General features: G+C 47.5%; 1 protein-coding gene across 2 annotated transcripts in view; it reads right to left on the minus strand.

Annotated features, from left to right (window-relative positions):
- Window positions 1-25,241, minus strand: part of PDE10A (phosphodiesterase 10A) — a 590,722-nt gene that overhangs the window by 337,169 nt on the left and 228,312 nt on the right. For both annotated transcript variants that reach the window (XM_077899644.1, XM_077899635.1), the window contains exon 2: window positions 8,047-8,181. In XM_077899644.1, the coding sequence (XP_077755770.1) occupies window positions 8,047-8,181 (135 nt within the window). The remainder of the gene's footprint in view (window positions 1-8,046; window positions 8,182-25,241) is intronic.

Genomic DNA, 25,241 nt, shown 5'->3' on the forward strand with positions numbered 1-25,241 from the left:
CAAAGAAGGAGCATCGCTGCTCTAGGAGAGGAGCATCACCACTCCGGCTCACTACAACAATGCACTCTCTCTCATCTAATCTGCACTGGAACCCTGTGAACACAGGCACTCTGATAGTCTTACTACACAAGATCTAACGCCCAGGACCAGGACTTGCTCTGGGAAAGGTCAGACAGTGAAAATAAGCAGGTCGATGATAATCCGCTGCAATAATCCTTGGTACCCCGCACACGCTCGGAGGCCCCCTGCTCTTCAATCTGCCCACCCAACCTGAAACACTTCAGACAAATAGTCGGGGTCTTTTAGAAGTCAAGTGCCCGTCCTGCACTTATAAAACACCAGCTCGCTCTGGAGAGGGGAAGACCGTGTTGTGCCTTAAAGGCCGGGCTCTCGGGGTTGTTTGCCTCCTTGCAAATAATTATTCCTAATCAGACAAAACTGTAACCTCTCCCTGAGTGTGACAGTGTAACTCAGACTCTGCAGTCACGTCATCCTACACCTGGTGTGGGGTCCGGGATGACAGGGCCACGCTCCTTTCTTGGAGCTACCTCGTGGCAGGGGTTCTGCATCAGGAGTGCGGGGCTGGGGCTACCATGGCCTCTGCTTGGTGTGGGCCAGCGGGGCCAAAGCATGTGTGCCAGCGCGCCAGGTCCGAGAGCCGTACAAAGGCCTATGTGTGTAAAACAATAAGAAGAACACAGGGGTGGCACGCACCCAGGCAGCCTCTGGTCATGTATTTGCTGCTCATTTACTGTTTCCCCTTCATGAGTTCCAGAGAAAGACGACGAATAGGAGAGATGGTTTATGAGCTGCAAGCTTTCACAGATGAGTTCCAGAGTTCTTGCAGACAAGGAGCTAAAGCAACACGGATGCTGCTCTGATGCTCTTTTGGGAACACAGATATGAAATATTACATTTTTTGAACGCTCAGAAAGCAACTTGCTGTTACTCCAAAGATCATGCTGTACCTTGCTCTTTGCTCTGTAAATCTTGGGCTGAAGCCAAAAGCAATAAAATGTGACTTGACCTTCCTCGGGACCTCCTACCTCCCTCTGTGACTCCTGACCACCACCCCTTCCAGCAACTGCCCCTCACTCCCTCTGGTGCCCTCTCCCCGACCCTCGCTCAGGGCCAGGGGATGGCGTGGGGGTTGAGAAGCCAGCTAGGGCCCATCCAGCCTACTTCTCCTTGCTTTCAAATCCCTTGAAGGCACCTGGGTGGCTCAGTCAGCTGAGCGTCTGCCTTTGGCTCAGGTCATGATCCCAGGGTCCTGAGATCGCGTCCTGCATTGGGCTCCCTGTTCAGCGGGAAGCCTGCTTCTCCGTCTCCCTCTGCTCCTCACCACTGCTCTTGCTCTCTCGTTCTCTCTCAAGATAAATAAATAAAATTTTAAAAAAACTTTCTTGAGATTCTCTAAGAAGGAGTGAAGGTGGCTAGTCCCACAGCAGTGAGGATGTGACTTCTCACGCCACAGAATCAGATCACCCAGAATGGATGGAGCCATCAGCTACAGAAGTAGTCAAGTCACCTAAAACACAGCTTCTAGCACTTTCTCTTACACGAACCCAAACATACTCTTCACACGCACATCAAGGAGGGAGTAGAGTCGGCTGTGGCAGTGTCACACACAACAATATGTTGTCCCTAACAGAGAAATTCCCTATATGTTTGGGAACGGACTCAAGTCCGCAGGCTCTGGGCCAGCAAACACTGTGGGTGTTGTTGGCTGTGGTCCTCGAGCAACACCCACCGCCAAATGAGCAGACGCACACAATGACAACAGCTTTGGAGGGACCTGCTTTGCTCCTTCAGAGAAAGAGGGAGCAGCCTGGTGACCAGCAGAGAAAGGGAGGGACCCCAGGGCACCCGCCTCAGTTGTAGACCAGCCGCCACCACCATCAAAAAGGGAGTGTGTGTGCAGCAAAGGTAACTTCGGGGAAAGCCAGCACCAAAAACAATGGGGATGGAAACTTCCTGCAACTTTGGCTTTCTTTGAATGGGGTCCTTTCCAAGAAGAGTCCCTATGCAGAGTTTACACGCGGCGTAAACTTTTTGTCACAACCGAAAGCCCTCAGAGGCATCCGTGTCCTCACCATCACACCTGCAAATTCGCCGATCGTTGAATCAATGTGATTTGATCAACAGCAAAAAACCTGTTGATTGGGTTTTATGAACAGGTTTCGCAGAGGAGGAAATACTCCCCGTGTTCAGTCTCTACGAGAAGAGTCAGAGGTCAAATAAATACACAAAGACGTCCGAAGCCGGGCGGATACACAGAAAGAGCTTTCCCGTGCTGGGCCCAACGGCCCAGGGCAAGGAGAGGAAGAGGCGCACCGCAGGGGCGACACCGGCCACCCCATTGCTGCTGCTGGAAGTCCACAGCCACATCCACGATTACGGTCACGGTCACGGTCACGGTCACGGTCACGCTCATGGTGTACACCCGCCGGCCCCTTGCGCTCCGGGTCAACCTGGTTCTGTCTCTGCCCAGTTCTGTCTCTGCCAGTTAAATCCCCTCCTTTTAAAGGACATGCCCTTTTCACTGCGGACCCCTCTGTCCTTGTGGCCATGTCTCAAAGGGCAGACCTCCTTCTCCTGGCAGGTGGCTCCCCTCTCCCCGCCCCCAGCGCCACCGTTTCCACGGTGACGACCTCCCACCGCAGTAGGACATCAGGGCCACCCACCACCTGCCAGATCCCAGGTGGCCGCCCCAGCCCCAGCACGGTGCCCATGGGGATGGGATGGGGGGATTCTTATAAAGCTTTCGGAGACAAAAACTTTTAAGCCAGGGATGCCATCTTAGACTTTGTGATGTTCCCCCAAAGCATGTAGCATGGCATAGGTCTTCAAAAATACTCCTTGCAGTGGCAGGACAAATTCCACGCATTCAGGGGACTGCTCAAACAACGCCATGTAACATAATTGTGTTATATGAAATATAATCTACAGTCACTGGACCTTTAGCTGGAAAAGTATTCACAAACAGTTTCTGGTAGTAATTCTTCTGAAATAGAAGATGGCTCTCATCCTTTAGGAAATAATCTTTTTTAAAAATTTGTTTTTATTGAAGTTCGATTTGCCACCATATAGTATTATACCCAGTGCTCATCCGATCAAGCGCCCTTCTTAGTGCCATCGCCCAGTTACCCCAAGGAAATAGATCATTTTGATGAAAGGCAAGATATGGAGTCTATTTTTTAAAAGATTCCCTGATGGCACACTTGGGCGGCTCAGTAGTTGAACATCTGCCTTTGCTCAGGGCATGATCCTCGGATCGAGTCCCTCATTGAGCTCCCTGCGAGAACCCTGCTTCTCCCTCTGCCTGTGTCTCTGCCTCTCTTGGTGTCTCTCATGAATAATTAAATAAAATCTTTTTTTTAAAAAAAGATTCCCTGACTTTAAAAGTATACCAATTGTCTGTGTACTATTAATATAATAACTAAAGCAATCATTTGCTGAATGGTGAAGGCTTCATTTTAAGATTGCAGAGTTCAGTTATGTGGCTTTGAACTGAGATTGCTTATGGTAACACAGGTGTGACGCACGGATAGGGTCACGCCCCTCCAAGAACTTAGAGGTGAAGGGGGTGTTCCTGGTACAGAACTCTCATAACATTGGTGATGGAAACACATCCCAGGACAATTCAGAGAGGGGGCTGACGTGTATGGTGTAGTGGTTTACGAAAATCATATTTTAGTAATGTGTGGCTCTGCAGAGAGGGAAAGAGATAAAGTGTGAGAAGCAAAAGCATTTCTATCACTAGGAAAATGTTCTTAATCGGGCAGCAAGAGTATCTCAATGATGTGAGCTGTTGTCTGCATAACACACCCTTTAAACATTTATTTCCGTTTGGCTCCATTTCATTTCGTGTTCCTTAAGAACCTTCTGATAACAGTGTGGGCCTCTGAGATGTCTCAATACCAGAAAAGAGTTTTCTGTGGATCCCAGGCTGGAGCATTCTGGCTCTTAGGGCTTATTGCCACCATAAGTCAATAAATCAGTGTTCTAATACTTACTTAAGGTAATAGTCTGATGTTATGTAGGGTAATTGATAAAGCATAGTTTCTGATCCCACTCAGCTAAATACAGGGACTGAGGGGATCCAGGGGTGGCTCAGGGGTTTGGCGCCTGCCTTTGGCCCAGGGCGCAATCCTGGAGTCCCGGGATCAAGTCCCACGTCAGGCTCCCGACATGGAGCCTGCTTCTCCCTCCTCTTGTGTCTCTACCTCTCTTTCTCTCTGTGTCTATCATAAATAAATAAATAAATCTTAAAAAAAATATGTAGGGATTGAGCCAGAGTCAAAGTCACTGTTCTATCCCCTATATCCTGCCTCTCATCCTCATGATTCTCTTTGGCCTCAGTGTTAACATTCCTCCCCATGAAAGCTTCACACTATAATAACTGGGTGCATTTTGCTAGGAGCCTCCTGGCAGCCAAGACAAAAAGGGAAATCTTGGGGGGTAATTAATTCTCATCACCTAATAACAGAATCCTTTGGGATCTAGCATTAGGAGATATTAAAGACCTATCTTCATTTATCATCTAAGGAGAAAAAGACTTGTGAATAACACTTCTACATTGTTTCATTCAAGGAAAAGCAGATTTTTTCACATGAGTTTTTATAAGATGACACATTCTTCTTAGGCTTAACCCCAGGACTATCCCTATCAGAGTAAGTGCTTTAAAATTTACTTAAGTCTTTGAAAAATGTTAACCATGTAATTCTTTCTAGGGATGTTAGCCTACAGAAGTTGTGATCTGAAAGTTGGTTGTTTAAAGCACATAAAATATTTCTCCATGGACACAGGAGTCTTAAAATTATGGGAATTCCTGGGGGAAGTCTGGAAGGTCCTATCTGATCCTGAATGTACTGAAATGGTGCTGACGGTAACCATGATCAAACGCTGTGTTTCAGTTCCTGGACCTTGAGCCAGGAGGTTCCAGGTGGCTGCTCCTGCCAGCCCTGCCCTGGTCCTGCTCCCACATGGGGCTGGCACGGACCCCTCCTCTCTACTCAGAACTAAGTCTCCGGGTGCTCCAGACCCTAGTCAGCACCTCCCTCCGCGCCCCAGCTCACAGAGGTCCCAAGAGTACTGAACTGGGACCCAAAGGTCTTCTGTGCTGTGGGAAGCTAGCTTCTTGAGCCTCAGAATTCACACCTCTAGGTGCTAATAGGGCCACTGCTCCAGGAAGCGGTAGAGGGTGGACAGCCCCTCTGTAAACTACCAAACAGTCTTAGTGTCAAGGGAATCCTGTTCAGAGCCACCAAGAATTGAATCACAAATAAAATTTTGAGACGTAAGTCTTGGCGTTGCCTCTACTGTATTTTTACTGTTTTCTTCCCCCCCTCCCTTTTTTTCCCCTCCTACTTGAAATCCTGGTTAGTAGAGGTCAGTTTGCTGCTCATTCCTTCTGTGCTCATGGGTGACCTGTGTTTAGTGTTTCCTAATTCTTCCAACACATGGTCTTGCTTTCACCATGTTTCTGTGACAGAGCATTCAGGACTTCAGTCCAACTCTTGTAGGTCTACTTTGGTCCCTTCTCCCACAAACACCTCCTCCTTGGCCATGCTCATCTCTCTTTAAAAATACCCTTTCCCTTAGGATGCGGAGCAGGGCTGCCCCCTGGAACATGTTGGAGGAGATCATCTACTTCTGTTCTCTCCCAGATGTAGCCACTCACCACATGTGGCCACCCAGTAACGTAAGGACATTTGCTCTGATTTCCACATCGGAATGAAATTTGACATTGGAATCGAATTGTGTGCGTGCGCACGTTTGTGTGCACACATGTGTGTGCATGTGTGTGCTAGTGTGCATGTATGTGTACATGTGTGTCTGTGTGCCTGCAGCTTCCTGGAATCTTCCTCCCTTTAAGGCATCTGGACAGGAGGGAATGAACAGCCTTTCTCTATGATCACGGCCAAACAGAAGGGTCCTGGTCTTGCTCCTGTTCCTGCCACAGAGAGGAGACAATCTCCCCCTGGCTGAAAGATGTCACCACTTGCTGCCGGTACGGTTGTGCCAATCTGCCCTGCCCCATGTTAGCAAACAAAAACCAGACAAACCTCTTGACCCCCACCTCCCCTGTCAGCTATCACCCACTTCTCTGTTCTTTAAAATGAAGCTCCTCCTTCCCTCTGCCCTGGGGCCTCTGTGACTCTCTCCAGAAGGGCTCCTGTCTTAGTCCTCAGTCCCCGAGGGATCCAAGCCCCCAAGTCCTGACACCAGCTCCCCCCCGGGTGTTTGCCAGCTGTTCACTATCTCCTTGGTTTTTGGGCCACCTTGCCCCCAGCCTTCCTCCCCATCTCAGCCCATGTGGGTAGCATCTGGCTCCCCGAATGAGCCCGTTTCTCAGGGATCCCCTGGCAGTGCTCTCTAGGGGGTCTCAAGTGCCACATCGCCTGGGAGTCCCAAACGTGTCTGCGGCCGCACGTGTCGCTGGGGAACCGCGACCAAGCAGTCCACCGTGTCCCCAATGGCTTTGGGGCGCTACAAGGCTCCTCAGTCCCAGCCCGTCCAAAGCACAGCCTCCAGTTTCTCCCGCAGCTCAGACCACATTCTCCCTGCCCTGTGCATCAGGACACACGGACCCAGGACCAAAAACCAAACCAGAATAGGACAGTCAACCAGGAATATTCCTTCTGTCTCTCTCCTTATACTTCCCTTCAATCTACCAGCTTGTGTCTTCAATATGGGAGCCCCCCCTTCCCCGTCCCAAGGTGCGGCCCTGCCCCTCAAGCCCTCGTTCTGCCTCCATCCAGGCCCTGCCTCCCCACCTGCTCTCGGGGAGCATCCTTCACCTGACGCCCAGCCGTTTTCCAAACCACACGTGGATCACATCACTCCTTTGCTGCAAATTCTCTGCCGCTTTCCCAACACACGGGGCCCCAAACCCACGGCCTCCCAAGGCCTCTGATCTTGCTCCTGTGTCCCCCCGGGCCCTCTTCTCCCCGACGTGCCTGCCCTGTCCTGCGCTCGGCCGCCCGGCCTTGGCTCTGCGCTGAACACGCTAACTCGGACTTGCCTCCAGGCGCCGGGGAGGCCCGAGGCTGCTCTTCCCCCCCGATTCTCCCGGGAGGGCCACACGGGAGGCCTCCGCGGTGCTCCAAGGGCATCTGGTCCCTGCGGGCTTCACTCCTCCCCTCACCCTGCCTCGGGGTCTTCGCCCCCCGAAACCACAGTATTTGCTCCCTTACTCTCCATTCCCCAGCTCGAACGGGAGCCCGCGGAGATGGACCCCCGCCACCCAAAACCAAACTTGCACCTGGCGGGAGCCACGAAGATGTACAGAAGGAATGGACACGGCCTCTCGAGCAACCCTCGGAGCTGAATGGACTTCTCTGCCGGCCTGAGGATGCAAAGTCCTTTTGGTTTTGTGAATATACAAAAACGGAACATCTGAGAAGTTGTGAGGGTTCCTTGCTATAAACAAGCCTAAAGACACCCCCGGTCCCTTCTGGAGACGGCCACCACCATCTCTGCCTTAGAAACACGGAAAAGCACATCTGTTTTGTGTTGAAGGAGTGTTGCTGCCACCGTTCTAATAGCCCCATTTCATGAAAAATTTCAAGTAAGTTAGGAACTTCTTGCTGGGTGTTTTGTTTCGCCATAAAAACCACCAGATAAAAGTAACGTAAATGATTTTTGTGTTGAAAATGCCAGTGCTTGATCGTGATTAGGGACGTCACTTTCGATGTAATATTAAAGTACTAATGTGGCAGCGGGATTCATCAAGAAGGTGCTTGACTTAACTTCAAAAAGTAAAAGGGATAAAAAGCATGTTTATCAGAAAAAAAAAATCCTCAGAAACAAACAAAAATAAATAAGAAGGAGAAAAGCCATGTAGGTGTTTTTGAAAACTCATGTAAGCCTGTCATTCCTGAACTCCATCCTGATGTGAGAACCCCCATATCTTTCCCAATCCTGGGCAGTTCTTCTAGGCTGTAGGAGACCCCCCAACGCAGGTGGAGGAGCAGATGCTGGGAAGGGCAGGAAGAGCCCTGGAGGGGGGTGTGGAGCGTCCCAGGAGGGGCTCCTTTGTACCTGCTGCCTTGCAGGACTCCACGCTGCCTTCCGCTGGCTCATTGCTCATTGGCTCCCAGGTGTCCCCACTGCTTCTCACGGTCAGCAACGCCGGTCCTCTGCTCCCACTTCTGAGTGTGAAAGGACAGCAGCTGGCTGGAAGGGACAGCAGGACATGGTATTAATGTCGATCACCCCTAAAATGCATTAGGCTCCCCCTGGAAGGCTCCAGTAACAGACAAGTCGTGTGCCAAATTGGCTTGGTGTGACCAGGGCCTCAGCAAATGCCATCATCGCGGTTCACAAGGTTTGAGAAGCACTTTTGTAGCTTCCTACCCTCTGGGGATCAACCTGGCAGGAAAGCCATGAAGAAGCAGATCCAGAGTGTCCTCTGCACCACGTTTTGGGAAACCGAACCTTCCTGGTCGACCTCCCGCCTGCCTCCCAGGCACCTAGGATGTGAATTCACGCGAGCAAGGCTGATCTCACTGTGGGGGAACAGCTGAGAGAATCTTCCCAGTTATTTCCCATAAATCAGGAGCATTCTTGTTCCCAGAGGGAGAAACCACAGCATGCTGAGGTTTCCCAGTAGTGACCAGGAGAAAAAAAAAATCTTCGGGGATTATAGAGGTTTAGCTGAGAAACACATGAAGGGGATAGGTGGGGCTGAGCCAGCCCCTTCTCACCAAGGTCACAGCAGGTTGCTCTCCTTAAGGAGGATGAGGAGACTGGGGACCACTGAACACCCAGGGCAGAGGAGCCAGGGGACGTGCTCGGGAGGCTACAGCAGGGACTCCAGACAGAACAGAGGGCGGCTGAAAGATCAGGCCAGGACACAAAGAGCATCGAAGCAAACGAGACTAGAACCACGGCACATGCTGGTGCTTTTAGATGTTCAATCCTGTCACCCCTGGGCCACTGACAGTAGGATGGAGGGGTGGGCGAGGCCTGGCCTCCCATGTGTGATCGTAGGGGTGCAGCCCTGAGCTGGTGTTTGAGGGCCCCGGTCACTGTCTGCACCTTTCTTGCACAACTAGCAGAAGCCAGAGGAGCTTACAGACGTCTGGAGCGAATGGTCACGCAACGATCGATTGTGAGTCCCATGTACAGATGTCAGAAGGCCTCATCCACAGGAGGATGACTTTTGATAGATAATAAATGTTTTGAATTGAAATGTCCCTTAACATCATGAAATATTTCCAGACAGCTTTACCAAGGTATAATTGACATGTCGGCTGTTGGCATTTAATCAGAGCACGTGGACAGATTCTGACATAGGCCGACGCACCCGTGAGACCGTCACCCGCACATTGTGAATAATTACAGTTGTATGGAAACAAAAGCACAAAAACAAAAGCAGAAGGAGTCTGATGCCTTGCGTCTGAGCCTCAGTTTCCATGCTCCCCCAACCCAGCACGAAACCACCTGCTTCGAGTGACCCTCACAATAGAGCAAAGCAGGCTCTAGGCGGAAGGACCCTCCGATTTCCTACTCGGGCAGCTCTGTGAGCCTGCAGCCTGCAGGACGGAGGCCATTGGCCTGGCTGCTGCATGGGGTGGGGTGAGGGGACCCCAGGGGGGCAGTTTGGGCAGGCAGAGGCTTGCTGCTCCCCAGCCCCCAGCCACCGCGCCTTTCGTACTGCCGTATGCTCTGACCCTAGCTGCGTCTAAAACACCAAGCCAGTTTCTTCCTACAATAAGGGGAATAGATAATGATCGAAATTCAACCACGAACACTGCAGATCAAGTAAATTAAAGGTCAGTGGGAGCCATAGCGCCATGAAACCCAGGGCAGGTAGGGGGCAATCCCTCCCGACTCTGACCCATGGAGCCTTAATAGCTGTCAGGTATTGGGGTTCAGGCATTGACAGGCCTGTGGACAAACTGGGGGGAACAGGAATTGAATCACAAAGGGGATCTTTCAGGTCCTTGAGAGACATCCATTAACTCACACACTAATGAAATGGGAGTCTCTGTGACTAGCTGGACGCAGCCAGCATCTAAAGTTGGGGGGCGGTTATTGTGTATAAAACAATGTGTGTGTGTGTGTGTGTGTTTGTGTGTGTGTGTGTGTGCGTGTGAACAGGTGCTGCTCTGGGGCTCTGTGCCTCCCCCAGACAGGAATGTGCCAAGAAGAAGGTCCAAGACAAGATGTTCTTCCCACCACGCAGAGCTCTGCTCACATACAGACCGAGGACCGACAGCCCCCGAGCAGGATGGCAGGAGGCCTGGGGTGGCTCCTGGGGGAGGAGGCCTGGGGTGGCTCCTGGGGGAGGAGGCCTGGCAGCCCAGGAGGTGGAGTTGGGAGAGAAGGGACGGAGCCTCGGGGTGCATTGCAGTGCCCGTCGGGCCGGGAGCTGCCGCCGCCCCCTGTGAGGTCCCTATGCTCTGCCCTTGGTCAGACTCCAAGCTGGTGGGCCTTAGGGACAGGAGGATTACTGAAGTTCTTGAGATAAGGAACCATATTTTTATACAGATGAAAATCAGGATTTAAAAGTTTTAAGTAAGATTAAAAACATTCATCCTGGAACCACACACCGCTCTTGCACTCAAAATCAGACAACGGAGGCTGCATGTGCGTCAGATGAGCATCATCTAAATTTGAGCCAATGTTGTATCTAGACATTTTTTCCCCAAAATCAACCATTCAGCAGATTCCAGGAATGTTGTTTTTTGGGGCCACTGAAAAGGCCACGTTTCCCTGAAGGAGAAGGAACCTGTAGGAAAGTAACAGATTCCATGAGTGTGAAAGGGAGAAGCGGGGGAAGGAGGAGAGGTAGGAAGAGGACACACACACACGGGGACCCGTGCACACACACACGTTTGCACGCATGCTTGCTCACACATAACACATGCTAAGCCTCTTTCACTGTGTGGGGAGCTGGGTGGCCTGGGAGACCCATCAGACAAGCCAAGGCCCCAGAAACCCGCCTGTCAGAGAGTGAGGGTTATGAAAGCCCCCTAAACAGTGGGGAGCCTCCTTCCTCTTGGCGGCTGCGCACTGTTTGGGAAGGTGCTGGGCTCAATCCTAATTTCCCAGCCCTCGATGTATTCCACCGAGGCCCCACACAGTTCCTGCAGCAAATGGCTTTCTCCCCGAGCCTTAGCCTTATTCTATTCTACCAGAGTGGACAGGTTTCGCTTTCTTCCGTACGGGGGGGCGGGGGGGGGGGACTGGGATTGAATGTAGCCTTAAGTGCAGGCTCATTTACCGAGGAAGTCCTCCCCCTTAGAGCCCGGACCGCAGGGCGGCATCACACGCTGAGGACAAATAATGAGAACAGAAGTCTCACAGAAAGGCCACTGAGTCATGCTCTCATCCAGGCTCGGGAGGCCCCGGCACGAGCCCTGCATCCCCGCCTGGGTTCTGTGCACCCAGAGTCAGGGAGTCCCTCTGACATCTGCCGCGGGGGTGTAAGTTTCCACAACCGAGAAATTCACGGATTACTTACAATTGACTCGGTTTGTGAAATTCACAGTAGGGATCGCTTCATATAGCAGCTCCTTCCTTTCCTTTTATTCCCTGAGTCTGCTCCTGCACATTGCGGGGCAAGGCGGAGAGGGTGCTTCAGGGTGGGACCGCAGCGCCCTGGACTCCCGGGGACCCGGGTTCTGAGGTTGAGTGAGCACCTGGCCTTTTAGGAGGAAGGTGGAGGCAATGCTATGGTTTTAACAAGCGGGTTTCAGATGATCAGGCCTGAAAATGAGCTCCTGGATTTGGAGACCAACACACTAGTGACCTGGGAGGACTGTGATACACGGAGGGGGTGAGCCTGTCCAAGAAGAGTGGACACGACGCCGCGACACTCGCAGGGAGGTGCAGGGCAGGGGACTCTGGATGGTGGCCCACGTGGAGTGTGTGCAGGAGGAGGGTCTCCTTAGGCTGGTGGAGCCCCAGCCGAGCTTTAATACTGGGGGTCGGAGCTGGGGGTGAAGGGGATTCACGTTCACGGACAAGACCGCTCAGGATTCGGAGCCTGGCCAGTGTGGGGCGACTGGAAGGGTTAGTGTGGTGAGCCACGGGCCAGGATGGGAGAGGGCCTTCCCTTTGCAATTAGGAAAAACGAAGAGATGGATGAAGACAAGAGAATGCTGTCCTGAAGAAAAGTAAGAGAGAGGATGCGCTCAAGATGGTTTTGAATGTCTGGGCGGAAGGAAAATCAATGAACCAAAGTCTTTTTCATGACTATGCCTCGTCTCAATGTTTTCTAGTTGTGGTAAATATACATAACATGGACCTTTTCAACCATTTAAAAGGGTTTGGTTCTACAGCATTAAGCACGTTGGCCTCCTTGTGCAGACATCACCACCGTCCATCTCCAAAGTGCTTTTCATCTTCCCTCACTGGACCTCTGTGCCCGTGACACACTGATGCCCTGTGTTCTCCTCCCCCAGCCTGTGGAAACCACCAGGCTACTAGCTGTTTCTACAGGTTTGCCTACTGCAGGGGTTTCGTGCGCATGGAATCCTGCAATGTCCCACTGTCCTTTTGGGACTGGCTTCTCTCACTTAACAAGATGTCCAGGGTGCCTCCCTGTTACAGCAAGCGCCAGAACCTCCTTCCTTTGCAAGGCTGAATAGTATTCCATCATGCGGAGAGACGACGGTTTCTGGACGCGTGTGTCAGTGGATTGTTGGGTTCCTCCCTCCTTTGGGGTTGTGAATAACGCTGCTGTGAACACGCTATCTCTTTAAACTCCCGCTTTCACGTCTTTTGCGTGTATATCCTGAAGTGGAATTGCCAGATCATATGATAATTCCATGTGTGATTTTTTTGAGGAGCTTCCACCTGTTTTCCACAGCTGCTGCACCACTTTACATGGCCATCAGCATGGCACAGTGTTCAAATTTTCCTACATCTCACCAACACTGATTATTTTCTCTTTTTTTTTAATGATAACCATCCCATTGGGTGTGAGGTGGAACCTCAGTGTGGTTTTACTTTGTGTTTCTGGAATGCTTGGTATCTGTTGAGCTTCCTTTCACAAGCTCATTGAACATGGGTCTGTCTTCTTTAGAGGGATGTCCAAGTCCTTTGTCCACTTTTCAACTAGGTTGTTGGTGTTTTGTTGTTGAGATATAGGAGTTCTTTAGATAGTCCGGATATCGATCCCTTATCCGATACATGATTTGCAAATATTCTCTCCCATTCCATGAATTGCCTTTCACTCTGTTAATTGTGTCCTTTGATGCATACCTTTTTGTCAGTTTGATGAAGGCCAATGTATCTCTTCTTTCTTTTGTTGTGTGGTAGGTGTCATACCCAAGAAATTCTCATCAGATACAAGGTCATAAAGCTTTCCTTGGACATTTTCTCCTAGGAGCTTTATGGTTTTATTCTTACATTTAGGCTTTTGGTCACCTTTGAGTTAATTCTTTTAAAATTATGAAACATAGCACACATGTACTAGTTATCCCTGCACAGGGAAATGCTGGTCTCCTCGGTAGAGTTAGGATTTTAGTACGCCTTTTGCCAAAGCAAGCACTGATACACAGTCTTTGGAAAAAATACATTACCATAGACATATGAAAATAAAACTGTTTAGGACACGCTTAAAATAAGTGTTCTCAATTCCTGACTGGGGCATTCATTGACTTATCCTGGATCCATCAGATGTGTTAGCTATTACTGTTGGAGCACTTGTCTGTCGCCTGCATGAAGTCTTTCCTTAAGGTTCTGACCCTGACTCTCACACCAGTCTGTAGATGGACACTGAGATGTGGATGTATTTCAAACGGTTTGGATATTGATTTAAAACAAGGAGGCTTGGGGGTGCCTGGGTGGTTAAGTGGGTTAAGTATCTGCCTTCGGCTCAAGTCATGATCTCAGGGTTCTGGGATCGAGCCCCGTGTCAGGCTCCCTCCTCAGCAGGGAGGCTGCTTCTCTCTCTCCCTTTCCCTCTCCCCCTGCTCATGCTCTCTCTTTCCCTCTCTCAAATAAATAAATAAAATCTTAAAAAAATAAATAAAGGAATAAAATCTTTAAAAAATAAATAAAGGAAGGGGGATTGGTTTGAAAACCTATACTTGGAGATTCTAGTTGCCCAGAGACTTTCTCCCACCCCTGGAAGAAACAAAGGATTCATTCTTTGTAGAAACTAAACGAGGGAGTCTCTGTACTCAGACACACGGTGCAGAGAGGAAGCTTTGTACGAGCAGGAACACCATGAGAGTCAGGAGATCACACTTTGAAATGTCCCTACTCCTGCTCCTACCACTTCCTCCTGTCCTGCTCCCAGAGGACCCGCTTCTAGGCATACACCATCCCCCACCCTTGCCCCTAACAAGAAATAGGAGGGCTTTACCCTATAGAGCCTGAATTGTACCAAAGAAAAGATCTACAGGTACTGATATTTGAGAGGTGGGGGCCTCCCCACACAATCACACTATATGAAGCTCAAGAGGCAACAACCTCTGACCAGAGGTTCCCACCCCTTCCCTAGGGCTTCCAACCTGCTTTCTAGGGCCTCACACTTAAATAGGAAAGCATGACAAAGGATATGCTAACATACTTGAGGAAGGCTTCCAACACGGAAGATAGGCTAAAATAATAAACAGTTAAAAGAACCTGAGAAAGAGACCACACAAGGATGGAAAAAGTTCTTAATATTGTAATATTCTCAGAAAGAGGAGAAAAAATATTACATTCATGATGAAAAGAATGCTATAAAAGGAACAACCAGAGGACATTAAAGAGTTTATGGGAATTAAATAAAATATTAAAAACTATAAAAATCAATGGGGAGTTTGAAGAATAAAATTGAAAAAATCTCCAAGAGAGTAGAACAAAAATACAAAGATATCAAAAGAAAGGAAAATATAAGAAAATATGAGGATTAATTTACCACAGAATAAAAAATGCTGTGGATAAGAAATTGTCAAAGAAATAACACAGAAAAATAACCCTGAACCAGAACATGTAAGTCTGCATGCCGAGTGGCATACCACATCTGGGATAATGAATTTGAAGAGACCGAGGCATATCACTACCAAATGTATTATCAACAGGGATCCAGGAAAGAGCCCAAGAGTTCCCAGAGAAGAAAAGAGGCCACAAAACAAAGACAAAAAGAGAGCTTTATTGAACATTAGAAGGTAGCAGAGGAGAGGGTCTACAATTCACATGGAAAACAATTTTCTTTTTTCTTTTTTTTTTTAAGATTTTATTCATTTATTCATGAGAGACACACACACACACACACACAGAGGCAGAGACACAGGCAAAGGGAGAAGCAGGCTCCATGCAGGAAGCTTGATGTGGGACTCGATCCCGGGTCTCCAGGATCAGGCCCTGGGCTGAAGGCAGGCACTAGACTGCTGAGGCACCCAGGGATCCCCCGGAAAACAATTTTCAACCTGGAATTCTGTAGTCATTGCAAATATTATAGAAGGAGGAACAAAGATATTTTGAGACATACACAGTCTCAAGACATGGCCCTCCTAATTGCCCTTTGTCAGGAAGCTACTAGGTGGTGTGCTCTGCTGAAATGAAGGAGTAAACCAGGAAAAAAGTGAAGTGTGGGACAGTGGGGACTGTAAAGAGACTTCCCAGAAGGATGGCACCAGGACCCAGGACAGCAAGCACACAACAGGTGTAGCCCATCCAAGGGGAGCAGAGCTGAGCATGATGAGACAGAGGGTTCAGATGGAGAAGATACAGAAGGAGCTGGCAGGCTGCTTTAAAGCACATTTTGAATAAATTTGGAGACTGTGTTGTCAGCTCTGTGACAGGTCAACTCGGGCATCTGGTGACAAAATGTAAGGTACAGTCAAAAAATGAAGGTACAGCTAAAGTATAAGCACACGGCAAAACAAGTCTAATACTGATTACAGGGAAAATAAAAGTTGCACAAGAGAAAACAAATGGAATCCAGATACCCTATTTGGCTCAGGACCAACTAACACAAATGGCAGTGCTTCCACTAATAACCATGATCTCAACAGGCCGAGCTGGCAGGGGTGTATGGAGTGTGCATGGCAGCAAGGGCCTGTCAACATCAGCCCCCAGCTCCGTAACAGGAACTCAGCAGATGATGTCTAAGAAACAAAGAAGTCATCAAGAAGTAGCAGTATATTATTTAGTAAAAAGGAAATAAATAGCTAAAAAGCAGAAATCAGAGGCTTGGAAATGGTTGTTTCTTGGAAGCAAGACATTTTGTTCTAAGCATTTCAGTTTTGTTTGACTTTTAAAAAAATGATAGCATACGGTTTGGGGTGATTTTTTTACTTATCTATACTTCTGAGAATGTCAATGTGCTCATATTCAGGGTCTCTGCTAGCTTATAAAATCCCCAATTTGTAGGGCAGGAAAAGGTGCCCCTTTGGGGCAGAGCAGCCCCAGGCCAGCACAGGGCAGAATGGGGTAAATTTCAGCCCTATGTGCCATCTTATCAGGGGCAACTTACCCAGAACCAATTGGAAACCACACAGCAGTGCTGCTCTAAAAAGTATGCACTGCTATGAAAACCATGTAAAGAAACAAAAGAAAATAAGAAATAGGAGCAAAAAAGCCCCTATCTGAAATTCTCCTAAAATCAAGCCTCATATCATAAATGTCCTGTTATTTCTATGTTTCTCATTTGAATGCGAATGCCAATAAAAAACATTATACACGACCGACATTAACACCAATCCATCTGAGACTCTGAGAAATGCTCTTCAATAACATGGGATTTGGCTGACCTGGATAAACAGCCATCCTCATGAAGGAAGGCCAGGCTAGGCATTTTAGGTGGTTTTTAGTTCATTGAACCAATGTTCTGATGTGATTAATAAGATGTCAGGCATTGTTGTGGATGAGTAAAATGCAAGCGAGTCTCTGGAATTGGAAGACAGTCCCAACCGTCATCTGCTCTGGCTGGGCCACTTAGTTCTGAGGTCTAGAGAGGTCATTGACTGCGCTCCCTCACAATTTTGAAAATGGCAAAGAGATCACACGGAGCATAGGTATGGTTGTCTGTAAATAGTCTAAAAAATTAAGGACGTCATATGGGGAGCACCTGGGTGGCTCAGTCGGTTAAGCGTCTGCCTTTGGCTCAGGTCATCATCCCAGGGTCTGCACTGGGCTCTCTGCTCAGCGCAGAGCTATTTCTCCCTCTCCCTCTGTCCCTCGCTCATGCTCTGTCGATATCTCTCTCTCTCTCTGTCTCAAACAAATAAATAAAATCTTAAAAAAGAATATCATACGAAACAATAATATCTTAGTTTTTTTCCAAAGTAGAGGATTAAAAGGAGTTGAATGGACAGAGATTGATTGGATAGAAAGAAGGACCCTCTAATTCCACTCGAGTTATTTAGAGATAAAATATGCAGCCTTGTGCCATTGGGATTGGAACCCGGCCCCTGTGGAGTGGGCCAGGAAGGCCAGGTTGAAAGGCTGTCTCTCTCTGATGGAGACCAGCTTCCAGTGTGAAGTGTTTATAACTTACCGCCTTTCATCACTTCCCCTGAACCTTGGGCCAGGAAAAAAAGGCTTCAAAAATATTTGATTTGGGTGTTTGGTAAGGAATGATTTAATCCCCAACCCAATCATCACTTTGTAACTTGAAAACACTGCATTGCCTTTTATTTGCTTCAAGGTAAATGACACTTGGGGTATGAATGAAGACCCAGGAGAGTTTCTGAAGAAGAATTGTAGGCTTGAACTGCCCAACCGCCAGGAGAGAGAGCCGATTGTCATCCTGATTTCCTGTCCGAGCTCTAAGTGCCACTTACAGACTCTGACATCATAAGTGCTTCCAGATTCCATCAGTGGTCCACAATGAATTAAAAAGCAATAGAATCCAGATGTTTTTTCTGGTAAACAGTTCCTTTGTAGGAAAAGTAAACAGAACAAGGATATTCACTGCCTTCCCCTGTGACATTCATTCACATCTGAGAGAGCTCTCCGTGTCTCTGCATCCAGCAGGCAAGCTCCTCCCCACCAGATCCACTGCTACCCACACATCACCCAATTTGTGTCACTGTGCTCTCTTCTTCTTCATTAAGCTACTGATTATAATGTTTTAAGTAATATAAAGTGAAGACAGCCTATACAAAAGATGCCAATATATAAATTAAGGGAAGCTAAGTCTCTAATAAAACACCCAAAGCTGCTAAAACTTTCCTCTGAGAACCACTTCCTACAATCTTGCCACAGCCAGCTATAAATCTTTGGTACTGAAATTGCACATTTCATGGCCTTTCACTATTATCTAGACCTAGGGGTTCAACAGTAATTTCTTATATGAGCACTAAACCACAAATTTGTATGTGTAATCGGATATATCTTTCCTCCAATTTTTTAAGTGGTACAGAATTATTTACATGATTAGTTCAGATCATTTCATCTGATTAATCTCATCTTGACAGATAAACTTGATGGAAATCTCTTTCTGGGGCATGAGCAGTGCCGTCACATAAAGCGAACACGTTGGGTTTGCTTTGCTGCATTCACTGTTACAGGTGGAGAGCAGAAAGCTGCTCTTTGTAACTTAATGCTGCTGCGTGTGCTTATAACTACGACACTGGCATTAATATTAACTCATGTTCATTCCAGAATGATACCAGGCAAGGTAAGATGCTTCTTAAGTCTAGTACACATAAAGTTTGGAGTCTATACTTCCACCGGCCACCTAGAAAATGCAGTGTTAATGACATGCCACACCTTTGCAGGTCCCGCAACACGGCCTCCAGATCTCAGGAATCCTTTCATAAAACTTGTTCCAAAATAAATAAGTGTATGTTTTGTACCCAAAAGCTTAAATTGAACCGCATTTTTGTTTGAATTCAACGTAATTCCCCTCGATTCAACACAATGCCTAGTGTCAACACACCCTGATTACAGAGAACACCCTCCGCTTTCGGGAATAAAGCAAATGATTAGCCCTCGCCCCTGGACCTCTGGTTACCCCCAGTGCAGCTGGGGCCTGAGACCAACACGCAGCGAACCACTGCACAGCAGGTGCTGAGAGCCTGGGTCACCGTCCTGGGCAGCCAGCGCAGGTTCATAGAGGGTGAGTGTCCCCCCCCATCCCCTCCAAAGAGGCCATGAACTCTGACCTGGATCACAATTAGATTCTGAGATCTACTCCAGAGAATCCCAACTACCTCCTGAGTCTCCTGTGCCTACTTCTGCCCTCGTCTTCCCCTCCCTTGTTTTCTTAGGAGACACGGAGGGTGCTGCTACCCGACGTACGAAGATCTCGGAGACCTTTAAATTTAAAACGTGACCTAGCCTACAAAACCAGGGAGGTTTCATTGTCATTTTTCACTTGAGAGTCCACTTGCTCACACCCAGCGCCCAGAGGAGGGACCTGCCCTTGCTCCGGATGGCAGGGGCAGGAAGCGGTGAGCGGGAATGCCAGCTCCTTTCTGTCCTGAAGCTTCGGTGGGGCCGTGTGAATTCTGAACCCCGCAGGGATCAAAGTAGAGCATATTTTGCTGCGGTTGCTAGCAATCCTATACTTTAAATTCCATACTTTAGAAACAGCAGCGAGCTGAATAACCCTTAGCCTTTTCCAGAGAAGGAAGGTAGGACATGCATTTCAACGATCTCATTTTGAGCCTTGTTTACAACATAAATGCTGGTTCTGATTAGCTGCCTCAAATTGGCTACTTAAACATTTTTAAGCCAATTTTGAGGGTGTGGGAACAACCAAGGAATAAAATAAAGGTTTGATTATTTCTTTATTTTCCCTTGGAGGTCAGTCTATGAATTTTATTCAAATAATAAAATCTCTCTGTGAGATGTGGAGAGAAAAAAAAAAGAAAGAGAGAAAAGAACTTTATTTCACTGAGGAGTGCATGCCATGAATTACATAAGCTACTCCAGAAGCAGGGCCATTCATGTTTTCCAGAATATGCCACAGGCTTAAAGTGTAAGCATGTAGTCCATCAAAATTAAGATGACCTCTCGGGGATGTAGCCAGCAAAATGTAAAAGACACGGAAAGACCATTCTCCTCCTGTATTTAATAAACATAGTCTGCATCTAAAAGAAAAAAATTAAAATGAAAGCCCTGTTGAGTGTTAGTAAGCCCGATGGTGAGGGACTTCTCTCTGCGTTCAGACGAGGATTCCGCTGGGAAGACGGACGGCTGGGGGGCTGCCATGGACTCACTATGCAAAATTGGGAACTTTATTTAAAATCACAAAATTGGGACGCAGGGGTGGCTCAGCGGCTGAGTGCCTGCCTTTGGCCCAGGACATGATCCTGCAGTCCCGGGATCGAGTCCTGCATCTGGCTCCCTGCATGGAGCCTGCTTCTCTCTCTGCCTGTGTCTCTGCCCCTCTCTCTCTCTCTCTCTCTTTCATAAATAAATAAATAAATAAATAAATAAATAAATAAATAAACAAACAAATAACATTTTTTAAAAATAAAATCACAAAATTACAATAAGACAGTAAATGTTTAATCTCCCAGGGGCTCAGATTTTACATCTATAAGATGAGGTGATAAAATCTTTCCTGTTCTCCTTAAGGCTGTTTTCGAGATGGAACGTCACAAACGTGAGAAGCAGCAACCTAAGGCGAAGGCACCCAGAAATGCACGATCTGTGATCACAACTGTTACCCCCACACCTGCTGCGGGGGGACATGCAGCAGACAGCCCGACCATGGGAAAAGACTGGCCACCCTTGCCTTGCCTAACCTGAAATTAGAAACACTCCTCTCTGATGCCCTTGGGAGACCCTCAAAGTCCTAGCCTTGGCCTGTGCCAAGTGAAATGTCAGTGTTGTGTTTGTTGATAGCTCGTCCTCAGTTCTCTTCTAAGTTATGGGTTCAAGGGTAGTGAACAGAAGTTTGCTCCAGGTTCTGCAAATGAGGTTGACTTGTAGCAGCAATAGTCTGGAAGGAGAAACACAGATTGACACCACGGGGTGCAGGGAGCAGGTTAACCGTGTGGAAGTCGGGGAGCTGCAGATCATGACGCAGACAACACCCCACTGGGGCGTCCTTCCCACCAGAGCAGATGCGGGTTTGCTCTCCAGGGATGCCAAGGATCAAGACACGGGGAATTATTCCGGAAAGAGGATTTCCTCCTGGTGAGTCATTTCCAGAATTCATGAGACTTGGCCAGTCAGACGTGAGGACTCGGTTCCCATCTCTGAAAGTCCACGGCTGTTTCTTGACTCTTGTTCTTTTAAAGTGCTGGTTGCCTTTTTGGACTCACTGGAAAGATCAACCACTTTCCCTCATCCCTTCTTGCTTCTGTGAGACCCTAGGCCTCTCCTGCATCCACTGCCCTCCATCCCCCTACTCTGCTTCTCTTGCTTCCTGTGAAGACACACTGTGTCTACTCCATTTGACTACCAAGCCGTGTCCCACCTGTCATCTCCAGCACCACCCCTTTGTTTGCAAACATTCAAACTGACTCTGAACTCCATGGCTTTGAAGGCTCCTGCCCACGTGACACGAGCTTGGGGAGCCAAGTTAAACCAGTACGATCCACCTTCTTTGGAAGCTTCCATTCATTGTAGAGAGAAGATGGTCCTAGAAACAATAGCTCTGTTTCTACTGGATTGACTACAGCTGGGTATATAATATATGCATTACTATGCACATGCAGGGCAGGAGGAGAGAAGGCCAACAAGCCATGCAGTTGACAGGATAGATTTCTGGGGGTTCAAAGAGCAGAGACCACTCATCCCACCAGAAGAGTGCTGCTCTGCAACATCCCAGCTCTCAGGAAGAGAGGGAGGAAGAACACATGGACTCCCGCAGTTCTCTGTTTTCTGAAGCAGTCACAGAAACAAATTGAGAAATAGTTTATGGAACTGGAACACTATCATGTTAGGGAAAATAAACTTTTTTTTTTTTTCCGGGGGAAAAGAATTATTCTCCACCGTTAGATAGAAATCTTCGCAATTTTATATTAGTAATAAGCATAGCTGGACTTATAAGTGAGTGAAATAAACCACTACCCAGATGGTACAATTCAAGCAATGTCAGCGAAAACTCAAAGGGATGAACATGGGCTGAGTAGGAGGAGGAAGGTGTGGGGGGAGGAATGCACATGGTCAGTGGTTCCAAATTAGAATGATATTTGGACCAGTAACCTTTGTAAGAGCAGGATGGTGGGGGGTCCTGTGGTCAGACCCCACCCAGCCCTGAGAATCAGCTTCCTTGGACAGACCCATCCTTGCCACCCTCAGGGTGTAGAGTAACACAGGAAGTCCCTTGCTGAGCTAAGCATATAGCACAGAATTTTATAAGAGTCACCTACTAAAGACCAACAAGCTGACATTTCCCTTTGGGAAAAAATTCTCCACTTCACTTATGACCAAACTGGAGATTACAGAGAAGCCCAAGTGCATTTCAAACCAACAAAACAAAACAAAACAATAACCTCAAGGGCAGATGGGCAAGTCTAGGGAGAATGAAACCTAATGCACCACCGTGTTGGTGGATTGTCCAAATGGAAAGGGTTCTCCTGGAGGCTCAGGAGGGGAGAACGTCTGGAGGCCTTTCTGCCCTTCCTTCCATCCTGCCCCTGGGCAGAATCCATGCTGTGAGACCTACCCCCACCCCCCACCCGACTGGGAGCACTTTCCCAGCTGGGATGGCCACACACCAGGCTTCACCATGGAGGGGCTGAGGGCTGACTTCACACAGAAGCACTGGCCACACAAACTCAGTGACTAACACACAAGTAAGTTCTTGGGAACTAACACAACTTTGCTTCTCAGAGTCACATACTAATGTTGTAGCCAAATTTTACTGATCATTGTGTCATGACTCTTCCTTAGGAGCCTTCCTCAGAAGTCAGCTTGCAGGGCTTGTCACCACCCAGTGAATCATGGGGAACCCATGCTTGCTGAAGGCAAGGGCCTTTCCAGGAGCCCAGAGATTTTTTTTTTTTTTTTTTTTTAAGAAACAATTCTAGCTGCTTATTTTCTCTTCCAATCTGTCCCTAAGAGGGTTCAGGGTCTGGGAAGGAACCACTACAAGAAGCCGACCCTAAATTGACAGATGGCCATGGAAGGGACCCATGAGGGAGCCAGCTCTCCGCTTATTTTCCTAAGGCCAAGGCCGCAGTGGTGCACTCAACAATCCAAATGTCTATGGAAATTTGGGGAGAAGCAATTGGAGGAAGATGATCAGAAAATGAAAAATTATAAAAGAAATGAACAAATCATATGCTTTCTTGTCCAATCACTTGATTCACTACAAGGAAAAATACTAGTATGTTTGTTTATATAAGGAAACATAATTTGAATAATCCATGTTTCCAAAGAAAAGTGAAGACTTTTTTTTTTTGGTCCAGCTGCTTTTCATCTTACGCTGCTGAAAAGACCAAAATTCAAAGCTGCTCTGTGAGGTTGCAAAAAGGGAGAAAGGGCTTTAAGGTTTTTTTTCCTCAGATAGACAGCTAGGTCTTTGGTCTTTAGCAGTAAATTAGTAAAAAATCCAATAGCGCAAGGAACACCTACCTACCTCATCATGCGTACACTTTTCAGAAAGTACGATAGTGATGATGCAGGGTGGATGGCAGGAGTTCTGTGTGCCCATGATTCCTCCTGATGCCTGGCACTCAGAGGAAGTGTGTCCCCTGTCACAGTCCCTGAGAGCCTGCTGAGCAGCTGGGCTCTTGCCTGGTGATTCCACTCTCATTTGGTCAGCCACTCTTTTATGCATCTTCAGAGCAGCTTCTGGTGCAAAACAAGAAATGTGTAGACCTTCGCTGTACAGTAGAAGAGGCCACCAAAACATAAGTCAGTTCCTAAGACCCTGCCCTCCGAGATTGGCACTTGGGGGCCTGGCACTGGCCCAAAACACAGATTGGCTTTTCTGCTTCTGCTTGGAGCTTGCCAGAAATAATAGACATTTTGAGAAATGTGATGGTTTAAAGACAGAAGGTCCGTTTGCAATTCCAACATGCTGGTTTTCACTGTGCAAAATCTGCCCCCCAAGACAGTAATAGGATAATGCCTGGAAGCATTGAAGGGTTGAGATGTTGCAACGATAACATTTTTAAACAAGATGCATTTGTAAGCCATCCAAAGTCTAGGTAGGATACGTTGGAAGCGTAAATTAGCCCAGATAAGACAGCAGGGGATGGTGGCCTTGGCTTCAGACAGACTATGTACCACATCCAAAGCCACTGACGTCCTCACAGGAAATTTAAACCACTTCTCGGGCCAAAGAGAACACATCTCTAGGCCATGAGTTAGTCCCTGAGCCCTTTGTATTTTCAGACTCTACTTTCTTTATTAGCTAATTTATATTATGTAAGAGTCATAGACATTTTATATAAAAGAATTGTCATTTGGGATGAAGCTGATTAGGGAGAGATTAGGAAAGAATGGATATTTTTAAAGCAATGAAAATTCAATTTCAGTGAAATTAAATATCAACCTTCTTCAGATGGAAAATCCCCAAACTATAGCAGAGGTATTATTTTCATCTTGAATTTATTCTCTTAAGTTATAGACATGAAAAAGATAAAGCAAAACATCAGAATATTTGGATGAATTACTTGAAGTGATCCTCTCAGATATGGAGAGTTGGAAATCTATCCTAAAAAGGATTAAATAGAAAGAGATTTAAAGATAAATAAAGATAATAAAATAATAAACAATCACCACCTGTTTCTGCCCTGGGTTGGTGGTAGTAACAGACAGTCACCTAATGGGAATTCAGATGGGTGACCAGGGGACCCAACCACGTGGATCCAAGTCCCTGTGGACCATTGTATTAATCTGATCAGAGTCTTAATAAACCTTTGACGTAGGTGTTTTAAAACCAAATGCTCAGCAAGGCCCAGAGTAGTGATTACTTTAAAAAGGTGAGCCTTGGGGCACCTGAGTGGCTCAGTTCGTTAAGTACAAATGAGCCTGAAAACTTTGAGGAATCAAAATGAGCAAATCACTCAGAAAAAAAATCAACCTCATGAAGTCGCTACTTCCTTCTACATTATTTTATAAATTACTATTCCAATAAACAGATGAAAATTATTTTTAATGAGCTAAGGTGATTCTAAAGATTCACATGGTAAAATAGATACATTGAAAATTGCCCTACCAGGGGAACCTGGCTGGCTCAGTCGGTTGAACATTTGCCTTCGGCTCAGGTCATGGTCTCAGGGTCCTGGAATCGAGCCCTGCATTGAGCCCTCTACCTAGCGGGGAGTCTGCTTCTCCCTTTCCCCCCGATGTTCCCCTTGCTTGTGCTCTCTCTTTCTCTCTCTCAAATAAATAAATAAAATCTTTTTTTTTTTTAAATGGGCCTCTTAAAA

Source organism: Canis aureus, chromosome 1, assembly GCF_053574225.1.
Source record: "Canis aureus isolate CA01 chromosome 1, VMU_Caureus_v.1.0, whole genome shotgun sequence".
Taxonomy (NCBI): domain Eukaryota; kingdom Metazoa; phylum Chordata; class Mammalia; order Carnivora; family Canidae; genus Canis; species Canis aureus.